This window comes from Aphelocoma coerulescens, chromosome 6, assembly GCF_041296385.1.
Source record: "Aphelocoma coerulescens isolate FSJ_1873_10779 chromosome 6, UR_Acoe_1.0, whole genome shotgun sequence".
In the NCBI taxonomy this organism is placed as follows: Eukaryota; Metazoa; Chordata; class Aves; order Passeriformes; family Corvidae; genus Aphelocoma; species Aphelocoma coerulescens.
In genome coordinates, this window is record NC_091020.1 from 29662552 (window position 1) to 29688594 (window position 26043).

Consider the following 26043-nt stretch of genomic DNA (forward strand, 5'->3'; position numbering starts at 1 on the left):
TATGTTGTTTGTCTTCTCTAAAACCTTGTTTCAGTGTTGTTATTAAAATGGAAGATGGTGTTGGTGACTATAAACAAGACAATTCATAGCAATACAATTTCTTAATATATTTCTTTTTTTTTTTTTTTATTGTTAATATTGAGAGGATATTTCTGTTAACTTTACTTCAGTAAAAGTATTATATTCCATCGTTTGTATTTTGACACCAACAAGGATATGGGAATTAGCTGATTGTCTCACTTTATCATAAATGCAGGTGTGTGCAGACTAGACTGATATTACACTTGAAAGTAATCATCCATGGAGCCATGAAACCCTCGCCTAAAAAGAGCTGTTGAGTCTGAAAATGTTGTAATTTACTTCTATTTTATTTGCAGATTGCCTTCTCACAACACAATACCATCATGGATCTGGTGCAGTTCTTTGTCACCTTCTTCAGGTAAATTGCTTTTTTGTCTTCTGACTGAAATCCTGATGACTCTTTACCATCAAACCAGCATCTTAACCAGCTTCTGAATCTTGAGAAATGCCTGAGAGGAGGTCTTCAAACTGTGTTCCCTAATTTGCACCAGTGGAGGGTCTTGGCCAATTAAAGGCAGCTGCTGGAATCTTGCATTATATAATTGTGTATTTCATATTCCGTGGTACAGTCTTCACACTTCATAAAGATTCCTGGGTTTGTACCATGTATTACAGTGATTACGAAAAGCCAGCTGAACTTAAGTAATTTATGTGTGTGATTTTTCTATAAACGCTTTTATGGAATTATTTAAAATGATGGCTCTGTTCAATAGCTTGTTATTTTTAATGAAGCACACCACATCACTACTAATGCTTTCATGTGTTGGAACTTAATTATGAAAGGCAGTAGGTGATGCCTGAGATTTTGTTGTGGCAGCAATACAGGGATGGGCTTCATCTACAAATAAACAACTATTGTATAATCTGAACAAAACCCCACTGAAAGACTTCTTAAAAGTTCAGCTCTCTTATAAAACATCACAAACTTGAATATACACAGATTAATTACAGTGCTTTGAAATCTTGCTGTGAAGATATTTCCCAATAACTGTGAAGTTATTGTGTGAACAGTGGCAGACAGGTATGTCTATGTGTATTTCTAGGATGGCCATGACTTTATTTCACAAGTTCACAGTATGGCATCTCTGTTGACTTTAATTACTGCGCTCTGAGGAACTGTACCTAAAGAATCAGACTCTTTAAATACTGTGAATGGACCAAATTCTGTTTATTGCTCTTGCCAAAAAGGGCACAGAAATGAGCAGAGCCTGAAGGCTTCTGTACCCAGGGCATTGGCTAATGGAGAGGAGTTTAGTAGGTGATATAAAATATCCCATTTCTCCTCATTTGCCACAAACAGAGCAATAAAATGCTGATTGCCGAAAGGTCAGTCTAGTGGTGGTTTGGGTGTTTGGTTTTTGAGCATTTTTTGTATTTTTTGGGGTTTTTTTTCTTCTTTTTTTCATGGGGAGACGGCAAGCTCTAAAAAATTTTGATGCTTATGCAAACGTTTAGATTACAAACTGTATAGAAGAAAGCAGAGTCTGTCCAAGTACAACAGAACAGAGAGATCCTGTGACAAATAGCAGAGATAAACTAAGAGCTGTTTGTTGGTGCTCTGTGCCCTGATGCAGCCTTAGTAAATGTGAACTATAGGCTCTGTGGTGGTGCAGCCATCTCTATGGATACATTGCATTATCTCTCCTGGTGTGATGGTCTATCTCATGTGGCTTGTTCTGGGTAAATGTGGACTCATCCTGATCCTGATACAAGAAGAGATCTGCCTGCCTGAACTGTAAGCTAATTGGAACCCGAGGCAGATGTAATCCTCCTTAAAGAGAAAAAGGTTGTAGGGAAGCTGGCAGTTATCCTCCCACTGCCTTTGACTCAGTCCCAGCCTCATTATACAGCCAAGGCTTTCAGCTGGCACTCAGTTCAACAGGCCCTTGCAGCCATCTGCAGTGCAATGCTGATAACCCACCTTAGGAATCCAGTTGCAGAAGTATGTAAAGGAATCAGGAAATGCCCTGAGTAGTGCATTGCAGTGATCCAAGCCAAGGTGCAAACCTTAATTGCAGGGCACCCTGCAAAGACACAGACAAATCCAGCTAAGGTCTGATGGTTATAATGAGAAAAAGTGTTTAACACAAAAATGTTTTAAAACCTTGGTGTAATGTTGTATGGCACTCTTCTACAACTGAATTGGTATTAAAGTATCTGTAGAGACAGTTAGGATGTCAACAGTTTGTAGCCTAAAATAATCATTTTAATAAGGGTTTATTGTTTCTTGTTTTGTGTAGTTTTAGGTTTGTTTGTTTGTGGGGTTTGGTTTTGTTTTCTTTACTGAATGGGAATATGGTATGACTGTGGCAAATCACAGTGGTAACAGTAATAACCCAGGTCATAAATACTAAGATTATTGATAAAGAAAATAATTGTTTTAAAGACAATTTGAATGTGCTTGATAACAAAACTTATTTCAACATCCTTTGATAAACATGCATTTGCATTTCTCCCATCCAGTATTATACTTCTTGTATTTCTGAGGATTTGGCATAATGCTGTTCACCTTGCCTGGCCAAAGCAGCAAATAGATCCATTTGACAATAACAGCTATTCAACAATCAGGCAAAAGTATAGTTTAAAACTGTTCCTTTATAGATTTTGTGTTCCAGACTGAAAGATAAAATGGACATTTTACTGCTTGAATCAGAAACATCAAAACAGGCATTTTTAGAACTGTCCTGATGTATCAAGATAAACTGTTTTAAAAGTATTGTTCTGTAAGCACTTTATTTAAAACTATACATAATAAAGCACAACATCTGTGATTAGCTCTGCAATTAATGCTTGGCCTACCGATACTGATACTGTATATCCTAGAACAAAAAACTGAGATAAATAAAAGTTATATTGAAAAAAAATAAGCAGAATATTATTAAAACTGTAGTGATCCAGACCATGATGTGCATCATTAAAAACCCCCACCCTATTTAATTTCATTATTTTTCTACTGGAAGGTTTCATTGTAACTACAGCTTCAGTGACCTTTTCTCTAAGAGTAAAATGCAATGTAAGAGTAGTAACAGATTCCAGACTGTCTTATAGAGAGTGTGGAGACATCTGTGTTACTGTGCTCAGTGCCTTGAAGACTTTTAGCCATCACACAAATTGAGAAGTCTGTGACTTTTTTTTTTTCCCATGTGCTTTGAAGAAGTAAGATCTCATTAGAAAATTTCACAGGCAGCAAATGTGAATGATCTTTCTTCTTACACTTGAAGAAATGCAATACCCATGGTTAAAAGAAGTATTTCTCTCTATTACCTTGACCACTAAAACACTCAGTATGCTAAAGTTGGGCACTTTTTTTGTTTCAAACTCTAAGTGATAAAGAAATTTTCAGTGTTTTCATGTCTTACATCTATATATGGATTTTGCTGAGTAGGGCCAGGACATTTTAGACGTTTCATAAGGGTATATGAAGTAGCTTTAGTTTCTGAAAACATTATTTACTTCTTTAGATCACATCTAACATCCATTAAAATTGATTTTTCAATAATTGTTAGTTTTTATTATCTATGATTGGAGTAAATCCCAAATTGAGAGCTAAGAAACACTTGATTTCTATACCTCCTTTTATTTAAAATTATAACAGTATAACAGTTTATAACAGTACTCAAGCATTCCCAGATAATTATTCGTATTAAGAATCTGAAACATAATTCTGGTAAGAAATGTGGTTAAATCTCATAATCAAAAACCAGGCAAGCATGAAATTGGTGCAGATGACAAAGGTTAGCTGTTAATATTCTTGTGATAGGAAATGATAAGCAACTGCTACTTTCAGAACTACGTTTTTAAAGCCTTTTTCAAATGCATGGTACCAACTACTAACTCATGAAGCACTTTCTCTGAGCTCCCAGAACTATTGCTTCCCTTGCCTCTGGTACTTTGGGTGAAGATGGCTGGCTTAATAGAACATTTTAGTCACTTTTATAACATATCTCCATACTGTCATAAATTACAGAATTTCCAATTTTTAATAAGTAGGGCACTGTTAAATAATATGGACTCTTTGAAAGTTTGAAAATCCTTCTTTTGTGTGTGCTTTAAGAAATTCCAAGAATAATTATGGTCATTTAGGATCAGGGGTACGTTCTTTCTGTTAAATCTTCCTGTGAGCAGTATAAATGAGAGTAAACAATGTTCAAAATACACCCAGTGTTTACTGCAGGAGGAGGGGATGGATATTTTGGTAAAGATGAGCATGAGCTACAACAGGAATTGCAGGAGATGCTGAAGAACCAGCTTTATTAACTCCATATGTAGGACTGTGTGCTGAAATCTCTGAGCAGTCCCTTCAGTTGTGCTCCTTGCAGTGGGAGGGGATGGCTGCATTTCAGCAGGTTGTGTTACAGCTCCTGAGAGCTGCAGTGCTTGAATCTGCTGCTCTGGGTGTAAATTTGCAATGAGAAAACTCCTTCTCTTTACCAGCATCCTTTGGTCTGTAGCCCTGCCTTCATGTTTCTGTTAAAAAGAAGGATGATAAATGAATTCTAGATTTTGGCATGCTTATCTTTATGAGATCGAATATTGGTCTCCATAAGAAAGACAAAACACAGTGTGTCGGGATCAGTCACAGCCACCATGGCTGGGATCTCAGAAAATGCAGAATTATAAATCTAAATTAGGATATTTTATGGTAACATGAAAATCAAGTTATCATAGGAAAATGGATTTTACATTTGGGGCTAAAGTAAAATTGATTTTTTTCTTAGTGATGAATTAAACAGTTTTCACCTCACTTAGAAGCACAGAGTTGTTTGACTTCCATTGGGAAAAGCACGTCTGTACTGTGGTGGGCAATTTGAGTTGAGTTTCCTTTCTTTAAATGTTTGTTTTGAATTGTTGAATGTAGTTTTGTGTCTTCTTCTCTCTGAATCACACAGAAAATTTGTCATCACTGTAGGGTTATTTGATATGTTTGTATTTCCTGAGAAGGCAGCCCCTTGTTCCCAGCCTGCAGGCAAAGGAGATTCCCCGGTTCTGCTGGATCAGCTGCTCTTCAAAACAACGGATGAGTCACTTAATCCATCAGTGAACAGAACTGTTTTCCATTATTTTCTTCTTTTTCATCTTTCTATTTGTCCTTTGAGTCATTTGGAAGTGTGTGTGAGGGCACTAGTGCTTGCCATATTTTGATTTCAACAGATGCTGTTCCTCAAAATACAAAATATCTGCTCAGATATCTGAAGATGACCTATGTGTCTGCTTGGTGTAAAACAGATGTGGGCTTTTTCCTTCCTTAAAGTCAGTGCATTTAAAATTTGTAATTCTCACTTCCTTTACTTATAAATACTGTGAGAGGTGTTTGTTGTGCCTCCTGAAGCTCAGGCATGTTCTCCTTTCGGGGGTGTGTCTTTCTATGGCTGCATTGGATTTTGTATCCTAAGAAGCATCACAGATAATTCATATTGTTTTATTCTCCACATTTTGTATTCTATTTTCTTAAATCCAGTTAGTCAATTGTTTTCTTAGACTTCAACAACAACGGTGCTCACAGCTATTTTTCTTCTAGACTGCTTAATCCTGGTCACTTTTTTTTTGAAACTCCAGTCCACTGTACTTTAAACAAGAGAACTAGAACAGGTTTTCATCTGTGATAAATGGACTTGAAATTCTGCTTTTGTCATTTTAATTCCAAACAGAAGGAATTCAGTCTTCTTATGACATGTACCCATTGCAAAGTTAACTCAGGAGTTTGTTCCCAGATGTAGGGAATATGGTGAAGTGGAGTGAAAGCTGATGAAGGAAAATAATAACCAAAAATAAAGGAAGTAAAAAATATTAGTGTTTTCCTTCAGGCAGCAGTGTCATTGTCCATTACAGCGAGTGACAAGCAGCTTTGTCAAGCCCCGTGCCTGCCTGTCTCTGCAGGCACGGTCGGTGTGATGGGCTGGGCACTGAGTGACAGCCAAAAAATGAGCAATATCTTCATGGCAGGGCAGAAATATTCTGGGTCCCTGTGCTCAGCTGTAATAAATCACAGAAAGAGAGAAAAGACAGTGCTAGACAGTGTGCTATGCTGTGAATTTCATATGTCCGAAAATGTTAAATCTGATTATTCCTTTTTAGAAGAGACATCTGAATTCAAAGGAATTCATCCAATAAACTTTCTGTACTGGAATATTAATGCAAATATTCCAGTGAAATTCAAAGGAATTCATCCAATAAACTTTCTGTACTGGAATATTAATGCAAATATTCCAGTGAAATTTCCTGGTACCAAATGGAGCATTTTGTGTGGGAGGTTTTCTGGTCTTTTTTAATTTATCTGTTGGCATCCAAGGTAGGGATGGCTACTTTTGCCAGTAAGAAGCAAAATGTTGGAGATTCTACTGTGGTCTTCAAAAGCCACACTACGAATTATACAGTAAAAAGCAGTTATATAATCTATTTAAATTTTTTAATCTGGATTTAAGCTTCATGTGTGGTCCGATTATGTTCCATATCATAGTTGGTTTTCTATGTTTCCAATAACTTTTTGTGATATTTTAGGAAAACACTTAGTACTTTCAAAATTATATTCCTTTCCTAATATATTTTCAGTCTGTTTCACTTGGAATTCTAGTATCAGGTTTAGAGGAATCAGGGGCTTTGTATTCTTTATCCAATACAATTACAGAATTTTTAGGGTTCTTCTTGAATGATGCTTCTTTGGCCTGGAAATCTAAAAATCCTTAGTCTGTCTTCAGGAAAATTTAATTTTAACAGGGGTTTTAATAAGGAAAGTTAAGACTTTTTCACACCTACTCCTTAGAAGGTATTTGCCTCTTTGGAAAAAGTATTAGAAATGTTACAGATTGAAGGGAAAGGTTTTTTTAACAATGTGTTAAATTTCTTCATTCTATTTCAGTCTTTCATGCTAAACAGTGCTAACATGGTATGGTTGCTTTCTAAATGTATTTTATGTTTCTGTGATGTAATTATGAAGACAAACAGCTGCACAAGAGAGAGCAGTGAAAAATAAGAATGAGGGGAAAACATGAAAATAATATTCCTGAAATAATGCAAATCTTTTGGTTTGGAAGGCTGCTGAAATTTGACATTGGTGACAAATCTTCTTCCCAAAATTCACTAACTGGCAATAATTCGAATAAATTAATCTTTTCCTCCTTCTTCTTAATTTTGAATCCTAAATTAGCATAAATCAGGAAAAACATTGCAAAAAAGCAAAAGTGAAAGCACAACTATTCTGTAGTAGAAACAATATATTCAATTTCCGATTATTCTGGAATGCTACTGCAGAAAGTATTAAATTCTGTATTTCATAATTTGTCCAAAATTTCAATGGACATAAATTGTGACATCACTTATTGAGAGAAATATAGAGTAACTCACCCATGAAGGGCAAACCCATAAAATTAAATGAAATACAAAAGTCTTTTCCATGACTGAAAGAAGCATAATCACGCTTCATGGGTGTGATGTTCTATTTATTCTGTGGAGATTAATTCCAGTTTTCATGAGATTACATCGCTTTGGTTGTAAATCTTTTTTATTTGTCGCCTCAAAGAGGTGAAAGGAAGAACTATGGAGGGTTAAAGTTCACATCTAGAGCTTTATTGTGTAATATATTTCAGAATCCTTTTACATGGTTCACTTTAGTCTGATATTGGATTGGCAGATTAGGTGGGAATGTTGGTCTTCTCAATAGCATCTTGGTGTACACTGTATCCATTTTCCCTTTTTAGTTGTATATAAAGGCTGTTTGTATAATTGATCATTCATTCATAGTTTTATATAGCAGCTTGTTTTATATTTAATATAAAACCACAGCTTTGTGCATATATGCATGAATTATGTATGTAGGAAAACAGAAATCTAAAAAATGTATGTGTGCTTTTTTAGAGTTACTTTTTAATAATTATTTTATTGAATGGAGTTATTTAACACTCTCCTCCATCCTTTATAACATTCTGGCACATGTACGTAATGAAAAAAATACCTTTTTTCATAATAGTTTTCCTGCTATTTAGAAATTCCCTGTTCAAACCTTTCTTTCTTCTTTGCTTTCAAGAAGATTTTTGATGTTTCATTGCACCGGAAAGACCAATAAACCCAAGCTTTGCAGAGGCAGTTGTCAGAGATTATTTTAAACCGTTATAGGAGTTTATGCCTTGGGAGAGGAAGGATTAAGTTGGCTTTTTGTATTTGATATATATTAATAAATTATTTAGCACAAAAATAGTAGATATTCTGACTAATAAACTAATGCATATTATATTTATATTTCATTGCTACTGCTTACTTTAGAATATAATTTATATAACATGCAGTTGACACCATTGATACTTCAATCTCCCTGTTTTCCATTATGCATTCAGAACTTAAATTGTGAAGCTTTATTAATACCATTATTGAAATTTTAGTTTATCATTTTACTTAATTTTGCTCTTTTTCCTCAACAAAATTATTTTCATGGCATTTCTAATAGTAACCTTAAATGTGCAGCTCTGGAGACTTACAGCATCCTTTTGGCAGTATCATGGTTTTAACCATGACAAGGTAAAACAAATCTAATGTGGATATTCTTTTCCATGCATTCTTACCAAATACAGTGTTGTGCTGGGAAGGACCAGATTAGAAGGTGGATATATATATTTCTTTTTAACTGTTAATCTGTTTTGTATAACTTTAGTAGTTGTGGACATGTGAGAAGAGAATTTTAAGGGCAGTTATGTGACTTTCATGAGACACTTTATTCAAGAGTTATTTGTGGGAATATATGGATTTTCAGGACTGCATCAAAAAATAACGTTTTAATCAGTCATCTGGATAAGAAGAATTATCCGTGTAATTAGTTTCAAATGAACTTGAAACTTGTTGCTTAACTTGTGTAAATTCCATTTGAGACACAAATAAATACAAATTTGCATTTAAATGATTTTTGGTAGTACTTGGAGTTTTAAATGCCATCATAGATACTTTACCTCGTATTCAGGCATTTCTTTCACTTTGCAGTTTGGAAAGCAAGAACTGAGTACCTGAACCCTCTGTGTGGCTTTTGGATTCCTTTAATTCAGAAAGCAACTGTGGGGGAAAAGAATGGACTGTAGATCTAGGGTGATGGAAGAAGCCCTGTCATCTTTAAGGTTCTGTAGGAATGATATTTTGTAGCTGAGGAGGGAATGATTGCAGCTCTTGGCTAATGAGCTCCAGAAAATGGAGTGTGGGAGCCAGTGCATGGAGCTGCTGGTGCTGGCAGTACTCTCATGACAAGCAGGAATAGGAAAAGGACATTCCTGAATCACCTGGATGGTAATGCTGGCTTTGTTGGCAATGCCTTTCATTGGCTGTGCCAGCCAGAGCTCTCCCTGAGCAGGAATTCAGCACTAGTGGCTGAAATGTCTTAGCTCCACTGCCAAGTTTCATTTCCCTGACCCCACACATTGCCTTACCATGAACTGGAAGTTGCACATCCTACTTCCTTGCTAGCCAAGACTACTTTTCCCTAAGTCTTTACATATCTTAATTTGGAATTGAAACACTTCATTCCCAGAATCATTCTGAATTGCTAATCACTGAAGTAGTCCTACTTATAATGATGTTTATAAAACTTTGTGATTCATAGCAATTTAATTAATCATTAAAAAAAATTTTAAAATTACTCTGCTGTCATACATATCAGACTTCTAATATTATGTTTACAATGCTTTGTGCTTCAGATAAGCCTGTGGAAATCTTTGGTGCTGCTTGTCATGTGTATACCAGTTAACACAAGGATGGCTGAACCCAGCACATCATAATCATAAACAAAATGTTCTTATCAAATGCAATGAGAGAAATCAATTGCTGTGACAATAATTGCTATTTGAAGTCCTGATGTTAGAAAAATAATTGTTCAATTATTTTTATTTTAGAATTGTGCTTGCTTTATAAAATATCAATTAAAATGTGCTCTATTTGCCAATAAAAAGATAGTAAATAATGTGTTTGGAAAGCAGTTCTTAGAAAAACAGTTAATGTGATCTGTCAGGAAACTTTTGCGGTGCTAACTTGAAAACATTAACTTAGGTATGAGAATTGTTTTCTTTACATATTTCCACATTAAAAAGTTTTCTTGTCATCAGTTTGTTTTACTGAATATGTTAAGTTGTTCATGTTAGTACTATAGTTAGTGTGAAGGAGAAACAACAGAGTGTGGGGTCACTGTTCAGACTGGTAATTAGGGAACTGTACATTTTCGTGCTCTTGTCAAAGAAAGATCAACAGGCAGGAGGTTTGTGGATACAGAGGGATATTTAATTACTGTCTCAGCACAGCAAGACTCAAGTAATTTTTGCAATAATTGCCTTGATGGCCCAACTGCTATGTTCAAAAAAAGATTTGGGAGGAGCTTTTAATATATGTGGGCAGTAAGCGAATCTGCTATGCCCCTAACAAACTTTGTGAAAGGAACTTTGGGTGCTTGTGTCTCTGTTGGTGAGCAGTGTGAGCAAACAGATCATCTCTCAGGAAAAATAGTGCTGAGGACCTGACATCCACATTGAATGCATTTTTTTTGTCTTTGAGCTAGTTCTAGTTTACTTCCATGGACTGACAGCCCCTTTGGGTCTGCAGTGCACATTGCACATCTTCTAACTGAGCTTCAGGGCTGGTCCACAGGGGCACTCGGGGTTGGTTCAAAAGCCCACTCCAGATCCACACTTGGCCAGCAATGCAGGAATTCCCCTTGGAACACAAGGATGGGTCTGTCACATGTGTTGGAGCATGGGGACAGTATGATGGCAGTTGGGAGGACAGTCTTGGCACGCTGTGCTGGCCCAGCTGTGCTGCTCCTGGGGTGGGCTCAGCCAGGGATGCTGCCCTGCACTCAGCTGGGGGGTGCTGCTGTACCTTGTCCTGTAAGAAGAGTAAATGTGATGGGTGCTCAAAGCAGAATCTCACATAATTTTTCATTTTAATAGAATTAAAAGTATACTAGATATAAGCTAAAGTTTTGGAAAAGTGCTTGCTTTCACCCGTTTGTGGAAATTTATTTTTAATTGTGCAAATTACTCTCTTAAGTAAAATCATAGAAACAACAATTATTCATGCATGGATGTTTACATACATTTTTTCTTTACATTTTAATTTCTGTTTGTATGTTAAATAATCAGAGAATGAGAAAAGAAATAACAAAGGATGGCACATTTTGTTTTGTTCTGTTTACCTTCCATTTACAGTATTGGTTCTTAAAATATTTATGCTTAGTTCATGAAACAGTTCCTTTTACATCCCTGCAAAAATAAGTAAATCCTTTCACTTTAACAAAAGTATTACTTTGCTACAATATGTAATTTATAGGCATTAATATGTAATGAAAAAAAAGGAATTCTCTAGCATACTTATAATGCATTCATAGAGCTTAAGGCACAAATGTGTCATTAATTCATCTAGTCTAAACATGCTGATCATTACATTTCACAGATTTTCCCCTCTATTTGTCCATGTAATTTAAGTTTCTTTAAAGATATCTACAGATTTTATTTCATTTTGCCCATACCAAGCAACAACACATCCACTAATTCCCCTAACATTTTTCAGTTTGATGCCTAAAGAAACACAGAGAAACTCATTTGTGAGTTATGAAAAACACTTTCATTTCCTCAGCCAGGTCTGCATTAAATATGCCTGAATGGGACCTCTGTAAGTTAAAAATTTGCTCTGTGGCTTGCAAAAAATAGCTATGCAGGCAGTAATTATTCCTTGCAATTTTCCTTCTCTTTGTTCTATTAAGTCAGTATTTCTGTTCTCATACTACCCAGAGCCCTTCTGGGAAGAGCATCTGCTAGGCCCAGACCTCCCTGCTAGGCCCTGGTGTTCTCTTCCAGCCTTTCCTTGGCCACTTTCCTATGCTGTGTTGGACACAAACTGTATTCAAGTCTTCTTCCTCTGCAGTTCATCCATTCTCTAATTGTTTATTGTCTCCAAAATCATACTAAGACCATAACTTCCAATCAGCCTGTAACACATGCACTGGTGATGGATTTCTCATTTTCAAGCATGCCTTTATAGTGTTTCCTCCTGTTTTGTTTCACATGGTTTGAAGAGAAAACTGTGCAAAGCTATATCCTTATCTTATGGCACTTCATTTCTTTGTTCTGGAGACCACAAAATCTTGATAATGCTTGGGCTGCTGTGGTTTTAAGAGTGTCTTAGCATGGCAGTTGTCTTATTGGGAAGATTTACATCAATAAGTGCAAAAAGTCATTCACTCTCTCCTCTGGGTCAGCATTTCATAACCCATGTGCATTTCAAAGGCATCTATCCAAATATCTCTTTATTTGGATGTCACTCAGAGTCTCAACTAGAGAGTCAGAGATGGTGGATTTAATCTATGATCATGTGGATTAACTGTAGGCAAGTTGCCACTTGATCTTTTCCAAAAGCAAAATGATTAATTTGTAAAATCACTGTCAGCAAGAGAGTCTCTCCAAATTTTGAATACTTTGTATGATTTTTCTCTGCATTCTCTCCATGTTTTCCAATCTCCTTTATGAAAATGAAAATGCCAGAGCTTTAAGAACAAGTGTGATAGTACCTGTTTTGGCAATACCTTGTAGAGTGATAAACTCATCTTCCAAGTGCTGCTTACTACTGTACACCTGAGTATTTAAGGTTGTTTTAACCCCTTTTTCTTTCAACATCCCAGCAGTAATTCATACTGAGCTGTCATTCACACTGGTCTCTAAATTGTTTTGGGAATTGCTTCATTCCAAGGGGAAAATAAATCATTTGCAATGTAAATGAGGCCTGAATTCCTTGTTTGCATAAATACAACTTAGCAGCGATTTTGTATTAAAAAAAAAATTAAAAATTGGCCATTGTACAATCTCTTTAGCCTCTGTGCCATTAACCATTTTTAACCCCTTTCTTTTGGTTTTGTGCCATGCATAGACCTCTCAGCTATTATGTATTTGTACTATCAAAACGGAGTGGATCTGATACTATGGAAACTTTGCAACCCATCTGGAAGTTCCCTTTTCTGATGTTGGTCCCCCTCTGACAGTTTCTTTTTCATCTGCCCACTGGCCAATTTTTAATTCATTTAATTTTCACTGCTTTTTTTTTTTTTTATATTTCTGTCACAAGGAGGGGATAAGAAGTGTAATGGGGGACTGGAAAGCATCTACCTACACCTGTCCTGCTGGTTTTCTACATATTTTACCTGTGATGTTAATGTCTTTATCATGGCTCCCTTCAACTCCCTGTTGTTTCAGAGCCAAAGAGAACTTATTTCTCCTATCATTTCATTCCCCTTGCCAAGCTGACTGCTTTCCTTTATACCTTTTAAATTCAGTTTAGAGTTTTAGAGATAAAGTGATGGTTGCTTCAAGATACAGGCACACTATAGATTTATGCACTGACATCCCAATGCTTTCTGGTTTGTTCTTTATTCCTTTTCTAATCTCTTTTAACATCCTATTTTCTGTTTTGACTGCTACTAAACATTCAGTTGATATGTTCAAAGAACTATCTGCAATGACTTCAAGATCATTTTCTTGAGTGGTAATTGCTAATTTAGAACCTATCATGTATTTGTAGCTAGTTGTAGTTTTTTTTTCTTGTGCACATTGCCTTCAGTTCATTGTCACTGAATTTCATTCTCTTATTTTATTGCCAAGTCACTCTGTATTGTGAGATCCTTTGCAGTCAGCTTTAATTTTATTGCCCTAAAAAAACCAAGGGTGTTATCTCACCACAGTCTAGAACTAGGTTAGTTTAACAAAATCTATTTCCCATGTCTTTTTTCTGCTCATTAATAAAAATTTTGATTTTTCCCCCTTTCTATTTATAATAAACCCCCTTTTCAGAAAAAAAGAAAAAAAGTAGAAGAAAATGAAACATTTACTTGCCAAGAAAAGATTATACAGAAGTCACATTGTCAATGCTGTAATCTCCAATTATTTATAGCTTTTATGGGTGTGTCTTTAAGACACTCATTTCTGATTTTAGCTTTGCATGTAAACTAATCAATGTTTTTACTGATGACAAGAAAATTTAATGTGTGACCCATTCCACTGAGGTACAGAGCACAGAATCAATTTGTCTGAAGTCTTTCAGACAGAGCTCTGAATATTTTCTGTTCTACTGACTTAAGAGAACTGTTCAAGAAATTAGTAAATGTGAAGGACAGAATTTTCTAAGGGTAAGGATTCCTGGTCATAATAAAGCAGTCACACAGTGCAAGGCTCTCTTAGTTTCTTGTGTCCAGCTCTCTTGAATGTATTAACCTTTTCTAAATTCCAGGAGCACTGAGTTCATAATTGCAAACAGAGTTGCTGTTGTTTCCCTAATTTAGTGGGCTTTGGAAGGACTGTAGAGGAGGAGATGAGTGAGATGGCCTTCCCTTGCTTCATGCACAGCATCCTAACCTATAGCAACACATCAGTACCCTGATGTTGCCCCAAAGCATCTGTTGCAGGTACCAGCTGGACAGTGCAGTACAGAGGAGGGGAAACATTTCCGGGAAATACTATTTATAAATACTTCTTGACTTAAAAATCTCAAAAGATGTTTCTGCAAAACTGAATTTATTCTGGTTGTCAGTGGGGAGTATTGTAGTTCTGCTCTTCCCTATACACCAAATATAAATTTACAGTCACTTCTACTTGCTTTTAAAGGGAGACATTGGTGTTATTTTGCACTTATGTACAATACTCCTCCCAATTATACTACTTCTAGAAATCTTGGTATTTCCCATATTAAAGAATATATTCTGAAGCTTTTTTTGGCAGAAAAAAAGTTGTGGATGTCTAGTATAATTCAATAGTTAGAGTGTTGTATTAATTGAAACCACCGTGTACAGCAGAAATGCCAACATCTGTGAAAGTTCTTCACACTATTAGTAAATCCAGAAATGTATATAAAAAGAGCTGTCTAAAAATTTGAAAGATCTTCTGAGTGGTTACACTAGGTGTCAGATTTAGAAGCCTTTTGTTAGTATCCAGAAATTCACTAATAGAGCCTGAGAGTTCAATGATCTTTCTACCAAAAGACTTTATGGATTAAATGTTAATACAAAGATATTGAAACAAGAGAGAAGGCATCTGCTCTGATTGTGCACTGCAGGTGTTTAATAATTGAATTTTTTTTCTTCTTCTTCTGTTGTGTCTTTGGGACTGTAATGTGGTGATGTCCTTGGAGATGTTTTCCCTGGGCAATTAACCATAAAAATTAAGATAACACAGGCCCATTGTCATGTGCAAATCCAGTTCCTCAAACTAATTACACTCCCTGTGTAGTTATCGTTCCTGCATCCCAGGAAATTTCTCAGAATTTACGAAGTGAGAGAATATAAATTTGTTTTCTTTTTTTTTTTTTTTTTTTGCTATACTTCACCCTCTTTTTCTGTCTACTAGAGGTGGAACATGCAGTGCATATTTGTTGAGACTGTTGTGGGTATGTGGATGGTTGTACTGGAGCTTATCTCATGCTAAGGGACACAGTGATAGCATTTCCAGGAGAAAACCAGAGTGTGTGGTGTGTGCATTTGCTTTTGACTTTGAACAGGGATGGTTGACTCTTTGTCACCCTAGTAGAGTTGAGTTTTCCTCAGTTTTTGTTTTTGTTTTTTTTTCCCTGCTTAAATGTCTTTTGATACCCTAAAAGCATAAGCTTTTTCACACCAATATGTTACAGTTTTGTTTTTTTTTCTTTTGTAATTGCAGTTGTTTCTTATCCTTACTGCTGGTAGCTGCTGTCGTTTGGAAAATCAAACAAACCTGTTGGGCTTCTCGACGGAGAGAGGTATTAATAACTTTAAGATTCTTGTAGTAGCTTTATCTTTGAGAATAAATTGGTAACTTTGATGAACAATCACTCCTTCCCTTTCTCCTGTATATGCAATTTAAATACCCATTTTATACCCTTGACCTTTTTATGCTGAAGAAGAAAATTTTATTTCTTTTTCCTGTCAAAAATTAAAGGAATTACAGCACTAGGCTGCAGAAAGGTAAATTTTCCTTATGGTGACATATTTGGAATATTTAGAACAGAATTGAATAGAATGTTTCAGTTGAAAGGAACCTACAAAGATCATTCAGCCTGACCACTTCAGGGCTGACCAAAGGTTAAACCATGTTATTATGGGCATTGTCCAAATAAATAATAATTTCTTGTATGCTAACAAGCTTGGGGCACTGAACCCTTGCTAGGAAGACTCTTCTGGTGTTTGACCACTTTCTCTGTTAATAAATGTTTCCTAATATACAACCTGGAGCTCCCCTCAAGGGAGCAAAATTCTCTATTAGAATCAGTAGTTTCATCATTAAATCTGTGGTACAACTGAAATCTTCAGTAAATACTCACACATCAAATCACCTTATTCTTTTGTGGTCTAAATTCTTATGGCTGTATTAGAAAATTTGGCCCAAATATTTGTTCTTACCTGCTTGACAATTCATTGCACTTAAATGAGGTTAAACTTAGGTTATGTATGCTACTACATGTATATGATTATATACTGATAGTTGTTCATATTTCATTTTGTTCTCATTAAAGAGATCTAGAATTTTCAGACAGTGATGTTTTCCCTTCTTGAAGCTTCTGATCTTGATGATTTTTGGCAAGAGCACTTCTCTAATGTACTATAATCTTGATTTTTGTTTTAAAGACAAGCTTTGGTCTACTTAATGATTTTTTCTTAGTATACTGGCACTATGAATGCTTAAATAACTTTATTTTCTTACTGTAGATCTACAGTGAATTTATATATGCTTTTAAAGTGCCAGGTCACTAGCAATTATAATTTTCCTTCACTGAAATTATAATGTACTAATGCCAAGGTTTAGCTTGAACTGGTCCTACAAAGGAAAATGTATATTACTGGTACTTGTTTCCTTTCAGAATTATTTTTTTTATTCATATGACCATTGTTAAGAATTTTCTAAGGGCAAATTCTCATCTATTTCTTGTTACTTGCAAAATATAGATGAAAGTTACTTTAAACCACATTATTCAACTTAATAATATTTCATTTAAATTTGTCTCAATACTTTGATAGTTCTGTGCAATGTTGTGCTGTGGTAGAATGTAGTAGTTCATTGATTTAATTTCTCATGTTAATGAGGTTGGTTTACTGATGTTTTTAAGGACAAGTACGAATGTACACATTTCCAGATCTAGAGGGTCTGGTCTGTTTGCTGTGATTGCTCTCCTAGATTTTTGAAATATAATATTTTTAATGTGGTCTCTAGGCATCACTTGATAAAGAAAGCATTCTCATACAAAAAGTTTCTGGTTTTTCCAAGATTTATTTTCCTAATGTTATCAAAAGTACCTCTAAGACTGTATGAAAGCTCAAATAAGCTGTTTGATAAATGCAACATAAACATGAATCAGCTTCTTCAGAAGAGCAAAGAAGAAAGACATACTTGGTAACTGGATTAGATCTCTCAGAGGTTCATGGTTGGTTCTGAATCTCGGCTTTCCTTGAGTAAAACTAGAGAAACTTGTTTTTCTCTCATAACTAGAGTACAGTAGCATTATAAATTGTAAATGCTGAAGGAAATCTCTTTTATTTGCAGTCTGCTCTTGAACATCAGCTGCAGTTCATGTCAAATACAAGTTTTTGATAACACTCCATGCAATATTTTCCTTTAATCTAGTTCAGAAAACTTCTTTTTCTATGTAGCATATTTTATAGGATTTTGCAATTAAGTGTTGCAAAGAAATTGTATGAGTAACACACAAGTAGAGGCAATCTATTGTTGAAAAGATTTCTGAAGTATCTGCTTTTAAAGCCCATTTGGCAGATGAGCTTTTCATCTCTTTCATCACTCTTTAAAGACAGGAATGTTTGACTCTTTAGATGTTACCTTCAATATGGACCCAAACTACAGTAATAGAAAGATAACAAGAGCACAAATACAGAAAAGCATGCTGTTAAAAGCTGTGCATCCTTTTATTGTTTCTCCTGATTTTTTTTCCCCCTGAGGGAGGAGGAACATTTCTATCCAGTTCTTGTGGTCTTTTAGTAATGAATTTTACCAGGCTGTTGAGGTAAGCCAATAATTTTTTTTAAGATTTGTAGAACCCTTATGTGTAGCTGAAAATTCAGAACTTTGTCTTACTTTGCCTTCTGACTTTAATGCTTGGCTAAATTGGAACATTATTGATTCCAAATTGAACTTAGCATGGCCTCAATCCAATAGAAAGCAGCAGCAAGTTGTTTGCATTGTGAAGAGGGAATGTCTCCGTTTTCCCACTGATTCAGAAATTTTTCCTCCAGATTCTTTCCTAATTCATTCCTCATTCAGCAAATTATTTTTTACTTTCCGCTGCTCAGAGCACTGCCCAAATCTTGCTGAGCAATTTGAATTTAGGCTCTATCAGATGTACATGTAAGAAACTGTTACATTATATATATGTGAAAATGGATAAATAGATAGTGTCTTCAAAAATCCTTTAACTGATGTTTGTCAACACTTAATTAAACTCACCTTTCCCCATATCTATTAGTCTTTCAATTTATTTAATTGAAATAATTTTTCCCTAAGTTAAGACCTTGAGTTTTGGTAATTTGTTCTTGGCTCATAACAAAATTTTGGTTCTTTTTTTTTTTTTTTTTTTTGTTTTTTTTGTTTTTTTTTTTTTTTTTTTTTTGTTTTTTTTTTTTTTTGTTTTCTTTACCTACATTGCTGTCTTAAGATATACTTTATCTCAGGTTTTTGAACTCTATATTTATGCTTTAACTCCTGGAGCTTCTCTTCTTCTCTCCTGCCTTCTGAAAGGGCAAGAGGCAGCAGATAGACTGTCTTACCTTATACCATCAAAGTTATTCACCTTCTGCATTGAGGGAAAATGGAAAGTATCATTCTTTTGTTTTATAGTTGCAAAAAGATCAATGAAACTTTGAGCAGGAGAACAATGAACAACCTCCTGCCTGGGATCCCTCGACACCTTCCACCACCCATCCCTCCCATGGATTTGTGACATTTTAAAAAAGGTTTTTAAGAAGGGCTGAAATAAGATAGTGGAACATTGCTGATCTCAGGGAGCTTGTTCCTTGGAAGGAATACTACAGAATATGATGAGATGATTTCCAAAGCATAATTCTTACAGCACTATCTTTCTTGATAAAACCGTAAGAAAACAAAAACAAAACGGAAGGAATTTGGAACATTCAAAACAGAGCAGGGTAACATTTACAGGTAAGCATGGAAGTTTATGCAAGAGTAGGAAAAGGGAATATATATGTTTATCCGTAAAGGAGTTCCTAAGTATTGCAAGGGTTAGGAATAGCAAAGCATTTTTTAGAAGAGTCCTACACCATGTTAAAAGATCAGATATGTAGTCTAGGTTTTAATATCTCGTCCTTCTTTTTCCTCCAAAGAATTACAAATCTTTCTACTAGTACCTTTCTTAGTAAAATCTTACTTTTTACTTCACTGGATGAAAAACCAAAAGCTGTCATTTTCTCCCAAATGATTTGTTAGGCCTCTTGCATTTTATACCCTGAATTCACCCAAGAGCCCATCCATGAATCTTCAATCTAAGTTTTCCTCCTTTATACAAGAAAAGATATATCACCCAGATTTGCCAAATAAAAAATATAAAGAGAATATTATTTTTTTTCTCTGCATGTTTCATATCTAAAGTATTCATTCAACCTTCTACTGAGAATGGGTGAAAGAGAATCTGGTCATAGATCATTTTACTGAAAAGCTTGATAGGTTGCCTGCCCGTTTTGTAGTGGCTCAAAGGTTTTGTCTCATGAACTTCTTCTGATTGAAAGGTATCACACTGTAGATAAAATTTGCATCCAAATGATTTCTTTTTAATAGTGTGTTGAACTTTTCTTTTTGCTGACAAGATTACACTGAGGTCACTAACAAACTCAAACAGATGGGATTATAAACCACACAGCTTCTAGTTGAGTTATTTTAGCAAAGTATTTGCCCTTCCTAAGGTACACGAGTTGCTGCTCAGGTACCTTTTGTGCTATTGATTCAGTCAGAGGTTTAAAGAATTGCTACCTTTAATTCAAAAGCCTGTAATCACTCATGTACAAGAAGTACCTTCTTCCCTCCACTCAGACACACAAAATATATGTGCCAGTGTGTCATGTGTTGTTATCTAGAATCACAGAAACATGGAATTGTTTGAGTTGGGAGGGAGCTTTAAAGGTCATCCAGTCCCACCCTCCTGCAATGAGCAACTTCAACCAGGACAGGTTGCTCAGAGCCCTGCCCAACTTGACCTTGAATGTTCCCAGGGATGGAGCATCTGCAACCTCTCTCCAGGGGTTTACCACCCTCACTGTAAAAATGTTTTTCCTTCTATCTAGTTTGAAATATACATTTATATATATTGGATCAGTCAGTTAGTTAAAACGGAGCTTTACTTTTTTTTTACTGTAAATGGCTTTTTTATAAATATTTTAATTACACACTTGAGAGTGTGTATCTTTTAGGATGACTTAGATTCTTATTTCCTCATGTGCTACACTATAAAGCTCTTGAGCAATGAGAAAGTAGTGCACAATTGCACATTTAGGTAAAAATGTTTGAAAGCATGGATTGTGTGTGTAAAGTGCTTGTCTAACTTTAAAGGTTAATATCATTTATATATAGCATCTCATTATACAGTCTGCTGTGCACCATTTGTCTGTCTGAAAGAATAGCATATACAAACATAAAAACGTGGAATTATAGAAAATGCTGGCTTTGTACAGTGTGTGGGTGCCACTCAACATACTGCTTCTTTTATTAAGCAAGCTTATGTTTGTTTAAAAAACCCTCCACCTTTCTAGCCTTGATTTTATTATCAAGGTAGTTTTATTCTCTTAAATATTCAAAAATTCTTACAAATAGACAAATGAAACTGAAGTAGACTACTTCTTAATAGCAGTAACAATTCATGTAATAGCTTTAGGCTCATTTCTATGGTAACTCTAATAAGAACGAGGAAGTTCAGTTATGTCGATAGTACTAATGAATGTAGAGAATATGTGAATTTCAGCCAGAGCTTTTTGCTTTCTATTCAAGTGACAATTTTTTAAAGTATTCCTTTTAGAAAAGACAATAATGGCTTTTGGTGTATATGATACTGTTTATGGAATGCAACATGTTTACTTTAGCATTACGAAAACAGAGGATATTCTTGAACAACAACTGAAGGAGAAAAGTAAAACTGTGTGTTTCAGGGTGAGCAAGGAACCAACAAGAGCAGATGTAAGGAAAGCAGGAAATATTAGCATGCATAATTAAAGCACCCCAATGTGTAATAATATTCCTGTGTGTAGGTTTCTACAGGATTATATGGTTTATGTTTAAAGGTTGTTAAGCTCATAGGTAATTTTTCTTTTTTGGTAGCTTCTTGTCTGTTGCTTAGCAAATACCTTATACATCTGTATGTACTTACTCACAGGCTGTGTGAGTAATCCTACTGAAGTCAAGGAGCTATTCATAGGACCAGAATCTCAACTTGTTATATTGCTTAGGCTCTTCTGAAATCAATAGAGCTATGACTGCTTATTTCAACTATGGATCTAGTTTTACTGAGGATAACTGGAGCATTTATTTTAGGCTGACGTTTTCTGCATTCTTTCCAACCTAAAATTTAGGTTCCTCTCCGAATGAACCTTTCAAGCAATACGCCTGGTTAGCTGACACTAGATCTTGTCTCAGGACTCCCTCTGCAGTCAGTATAAAAGGCACTTCCAAATGACAATTTATCCTGCCCAATTTTCACAGTGTTCACTTTTTATACTCTAATACTTGTGGGGACCTGACTTTTTGTTAACAATACAAATCACCCATTGAGTCAAATCTCCTATACTGAGAATTAATCTTCACTTTCTTTGCTTTAGTTTTGTAAAATTGAGATTGTATTTATAATACTGTCATTTCATTAAAGTAAGCATCTGATTAATTGTTATATTAGTACTGCTCATAACATGCTTGTTCTCTGCAAAGAGAAGTATTAAATGGTGCCAGTGACAGACTCGATATTATATTGAAAAAAAATGTGTTGGGGATTGAATTAAGCAAAGCTGATACAAAGTATTTGGAAAGCTTGCAAACTGACTGGGTTCTTCATTCCACAAAAATTCAGAAGATAAAGAAGATAACAGACAGCAACAGATTTTAAAATGAAAATTGTGAGCTCTTTATTAAAAAAATAAATTAGGGAAAAGAAACTGAGTAGGTATTTTAATTATATGTACTTACAACCAGGAGAAGAAAATTGTTCACTTTTCCTTAATACGATAACCAAAGTTCCTTCTTACATTTGCATAGTGGAGTTAGCCTGAAGATTCCCAAAAGGCAATAATCAAAACAAATTAGTTTCATTATATGTGATTCCTGGGATATGCATAGAAGGAAGGCTGGATGTAGTTTTCACTGCTGATAACAGTACTTTAAAATTAATAGTTGTGGTATTTTGTTCAGTAGAATTTATTATCAAGGCTGAGCTTTCTAAATATGAATATAAAATACTTCTGGAGATAATGCTAATGTTATAATGGATGATATTAATTCCTACTCTCTGGTTAACTCTTGCAAGTGTACTGGGTTAAGTTTTCAAGCTAACAGGAAGGTAAAATTAAAGTCATTTCAGGGAAAGAGGGAACTGGCCCAAATGGAGAAGACTGCCTGAGGCAAGTGGCTGCTTGCAGAGCCTGAGGGTGCTTTGAGCTACATGCTCTGAGAGTTTTCCATGGGACTGGTTGTAAACATAAGAGGATTAGGAGAAGTTTTAGCAAACTACCTGTCAGCAAAAACCAGCAGACAATGAGAAAGGCAGTCCTTAGTGGGACCCTGGGAAGAAGTCAGATAACTTCTTTTGAATTTATGAAAAGTAATTTGAATTTGTTTCCACAGTGCTAAAGGAATGAGGATGGTGGATGTGTTCTTTGTAAATAAAGAGGATTGCACCAAAATAGATGATTGATTTCTGTCTCCTAACAAAAACAAAAGAGCAGGGGTTGAATATTGGCCCAAAGTGGTGAGACTCTTCTTTATGTTTGTATTTCCCCTGTCTTTGCAGCATAGTGTCATTTTTTGTCCCCTATTAAAACACAAATAAACCTTCCATTTCTCAAAGCCCTGTAAGAAAAGAACAGATTTAGCTGCAAACAACAAAATGTTGCGAGAACTCTGATCTGAAGAGAGAATGAAAAGGTTTGACAATTTACAGTAAGAGCTCTTCAAGAGAAAAATGCAAATACTCCTCTGTAGATCCTCCATAGCTTTTCTCAGAGTTTGCAGAAATTTTATTTGCACTGGTTTGGCCCAGGTGAATCACCTGCAACAGGTGAAGCATAAAAGAAACTAAGTCTGAATTGTCCTTCCTCCAAAGGGCAGGGAAGTAACTCAAAGTCCAAGTCTGAAAGTCATAGTTCCTCTCTATTATTGTGCTTCTCCTTTCTACCTCAAGTTCTGTTTATTTACAGTTGAATACTAATCATGTATTCTAAAAATTACATTAAATCATGCAAGCAATAATTTTTATTCCTTGTAGTGTATGGAAAATTTGATACTGCTTCCACAAACATCCATTTCCTTGCAATTAGATATATATATATATATTTTGTTTGTTTGTGTGTTTGTTTCAGAGCTGATTTTTAGGTATATTTCTGTATGTGTGCAATTGAGTAGGAGTAAGGTGGGCTTCGTATCATGCCTGAATCTATTCCAAAGCGTTTATATTTCACTTTGCTCAGTATGGATAGTACCTGCCTTCTAAAATAAGCACACTGACCTTTATATCTCTTAAAGTTAGTGTTGATAATATACAGAATTACTGTTTCTTTCTTTAAAAAAATTTTGAAGGCACTGAAGTTTTTCATATGTGGATGATCCCATGCTAAAGTTAGAGCAGTAATAATCAGTGCAAAGCAGATCCAAAGATCAATGCAGCTGGAAATTAAATAACTTCACTAACTTGTTTTTTCAGTGCCTGCACTATTAATTGGTTTACTCTGTCAGCAGAATGTGTTCTCTGCTGTTGAGTGTCACTGTCAGTGTTGTTGCTATGAACAAATTCTGTTGGGGACTTCTCTACTCTCTGTAGATATCTGTACACACAAATATTCCTTGGGGTTATCCCTCTTGAGCAAACACTGGCTGTGCAGTTCATCTGGGCACCTCCTAGGCTTCTCCCCCTTCTCTGTATAGAAGGAAATAGTAGGAGGATCAGGGTGACAAAATTTGCATAGTATACTTATTTCTGGAGGAACCTGCCAACACAAAATACCTGTGAAATTTTAGGTTGGAAAAAAAAAAAAAGCCAGCAAACCCTCCCCCCCCAAAAAAAAAAACCAACAAAACCAAAAACCACACAGTCCAATAGAACTTTACAAAAACCCATGGGGGTATGACACAGCCTACAGAAAGGTAGTTATTGTTTTTCAAGGGTATAATAATGCAATGTTTAGCCTTCCTGGAGCTATATTTTTTTATTGCTCCAGCAGTTCACAAACAATAGTTGAGAATTAGTGTGACCTGATATAAACTAAGCTCATTACATTATTTTCAACACATAATTAATAATTAACATATAACCTTTGGCTTTCCTTTTATCTTCAAGTATTGACAGAAGTTGAATAAAAACATACTATGTGTGGAAAAAATGCTTTGAAATGCAAAATTCAATTAAAATTAATGTAATGTTATTTTAGTACATTTGTATAGTAGCAAAAGTACTATAGGGAATATGAATATTTGAACAGATGATTATTTTTATCCATGCTGTTCAATTTTCACACAAGTAAATTTTGGAAAACAGAGTATAGTTTGATATTCTGTTTGGGACTCATTGGATTGAGTGCACCATGGCAGTTAAATTGTGACATCAGTAAATTAGCCCAGACTGGTTTGCCAGCCAATTGACCCACATGCAATTAGCAAAACTGAAACCACAATGAATCCTCTATCTCGAGGTTATTTAGGTTTTTTTTTCTGCTCCACATACATTTTGAAAATCCCAGTTAATTAGACTTATCATCGACTTCAATAGCTGTAGCTTCTTAGTCTTTTGTATTTGTGCAGCCATGGTCAGGTAGGCAGGGAAATAGAATATCCCAGTAGGGAGAAATTCGAGTTTGGAAGTCAGTCCTTTCCTTTCTGGTGTTATAAGTGCCCTTTTGCAAATTGCTTCACTGCCTGGGCCACCAGTTCCCCACCTGTAGGACACAATCAGTGTACAGGTTGTGTTGATACACTTTTCATTAAAGATTCTATTGGTATTAATTGGGAGAGTCTACTCTGATGGCTGTTTTGCTTTATTCCCCAGTAATCCTGTTTGTCCCTAGGCAGTTTATTTAGGTTTCTGATCGTTTAGGCAGGAAAAAGGAGTGAAATGGATACTAGATCTCTCTCTTAATTTTTTTCTGGGTGTAGAGACACAAACATGTGAAATACAGGCTGTTATTTTAATGTGTTATATTACATACATATTTCAATATTTGCTAAAATACATTATGAAAGAACGAAATATCTTGTGTGTATTTCATTTTCATCTTAATTGAAATCAATCACTCATTTCATAGGGTTTTATGCTTTCTGAATATGTTAATGATGCACAATACTGATTCTACTGCTTTTTGCCTACCATAATAACTTTATGCCTTCACAGAGTTAAGGAACAGTATTTCCAAAACACTGGGAGTATCCATGTTACAAAAATACTGTAACTCTGCATGTGTGACCCACATGCAAGTATCAGACACAACGAATTTTGACTTAATACCTTAACAGTGTCCAGTAATAATATTCCTGAACTTGTCCCTTTCTACATTCACATGGAAAGCAAGTCCACATTTTTAATGTTGTTAATAACTAAATCACCCATGCACAAAATGGCCATCTCTGATTAGAGCATCCAGGGTGCTGTCAGCTTACAGAAAACAATGAACATAAATCATGTTAGTGGAAAGGGAGGAACAGAGGAGCCAGAGAATTATAGTCACTGAGTTCCCAGAAACATCCCTCAACAAAGAACTAAGCTGTTTGTAAGCACCTATGAGAA

The 26043-nt window shown here is 35.3% G+C and overlaps 1 protein-coding gene across 8 annotated transcripts in view; it reads left to right on the forward strand.

The window, feature by feature from the left end:
- Positions 1 to 26043, forward strand: part of ATRNL1 (attractin like 1) — a 440837-nt gene that overhangs the window by 220763 nt on the left and 194031 nt on the right. For all 8 annotated transcript variants that reach the window (XM_069020095.1, XM_069020098.1, XM_069020096.1 and 5 more), the window contains exons 25-26: positions 378 to 439; positions 15738 to 15816. In XM_069020095.1, coding sequence (XP_068876196.1) covers positions 378 to 439; positions 15738 to 15816 — 141 coding nt within the window. The remainder of the gene's footprint in view (positions 1 to 377; positions 440 to 15737; positions 15817 to 26043) is intronic.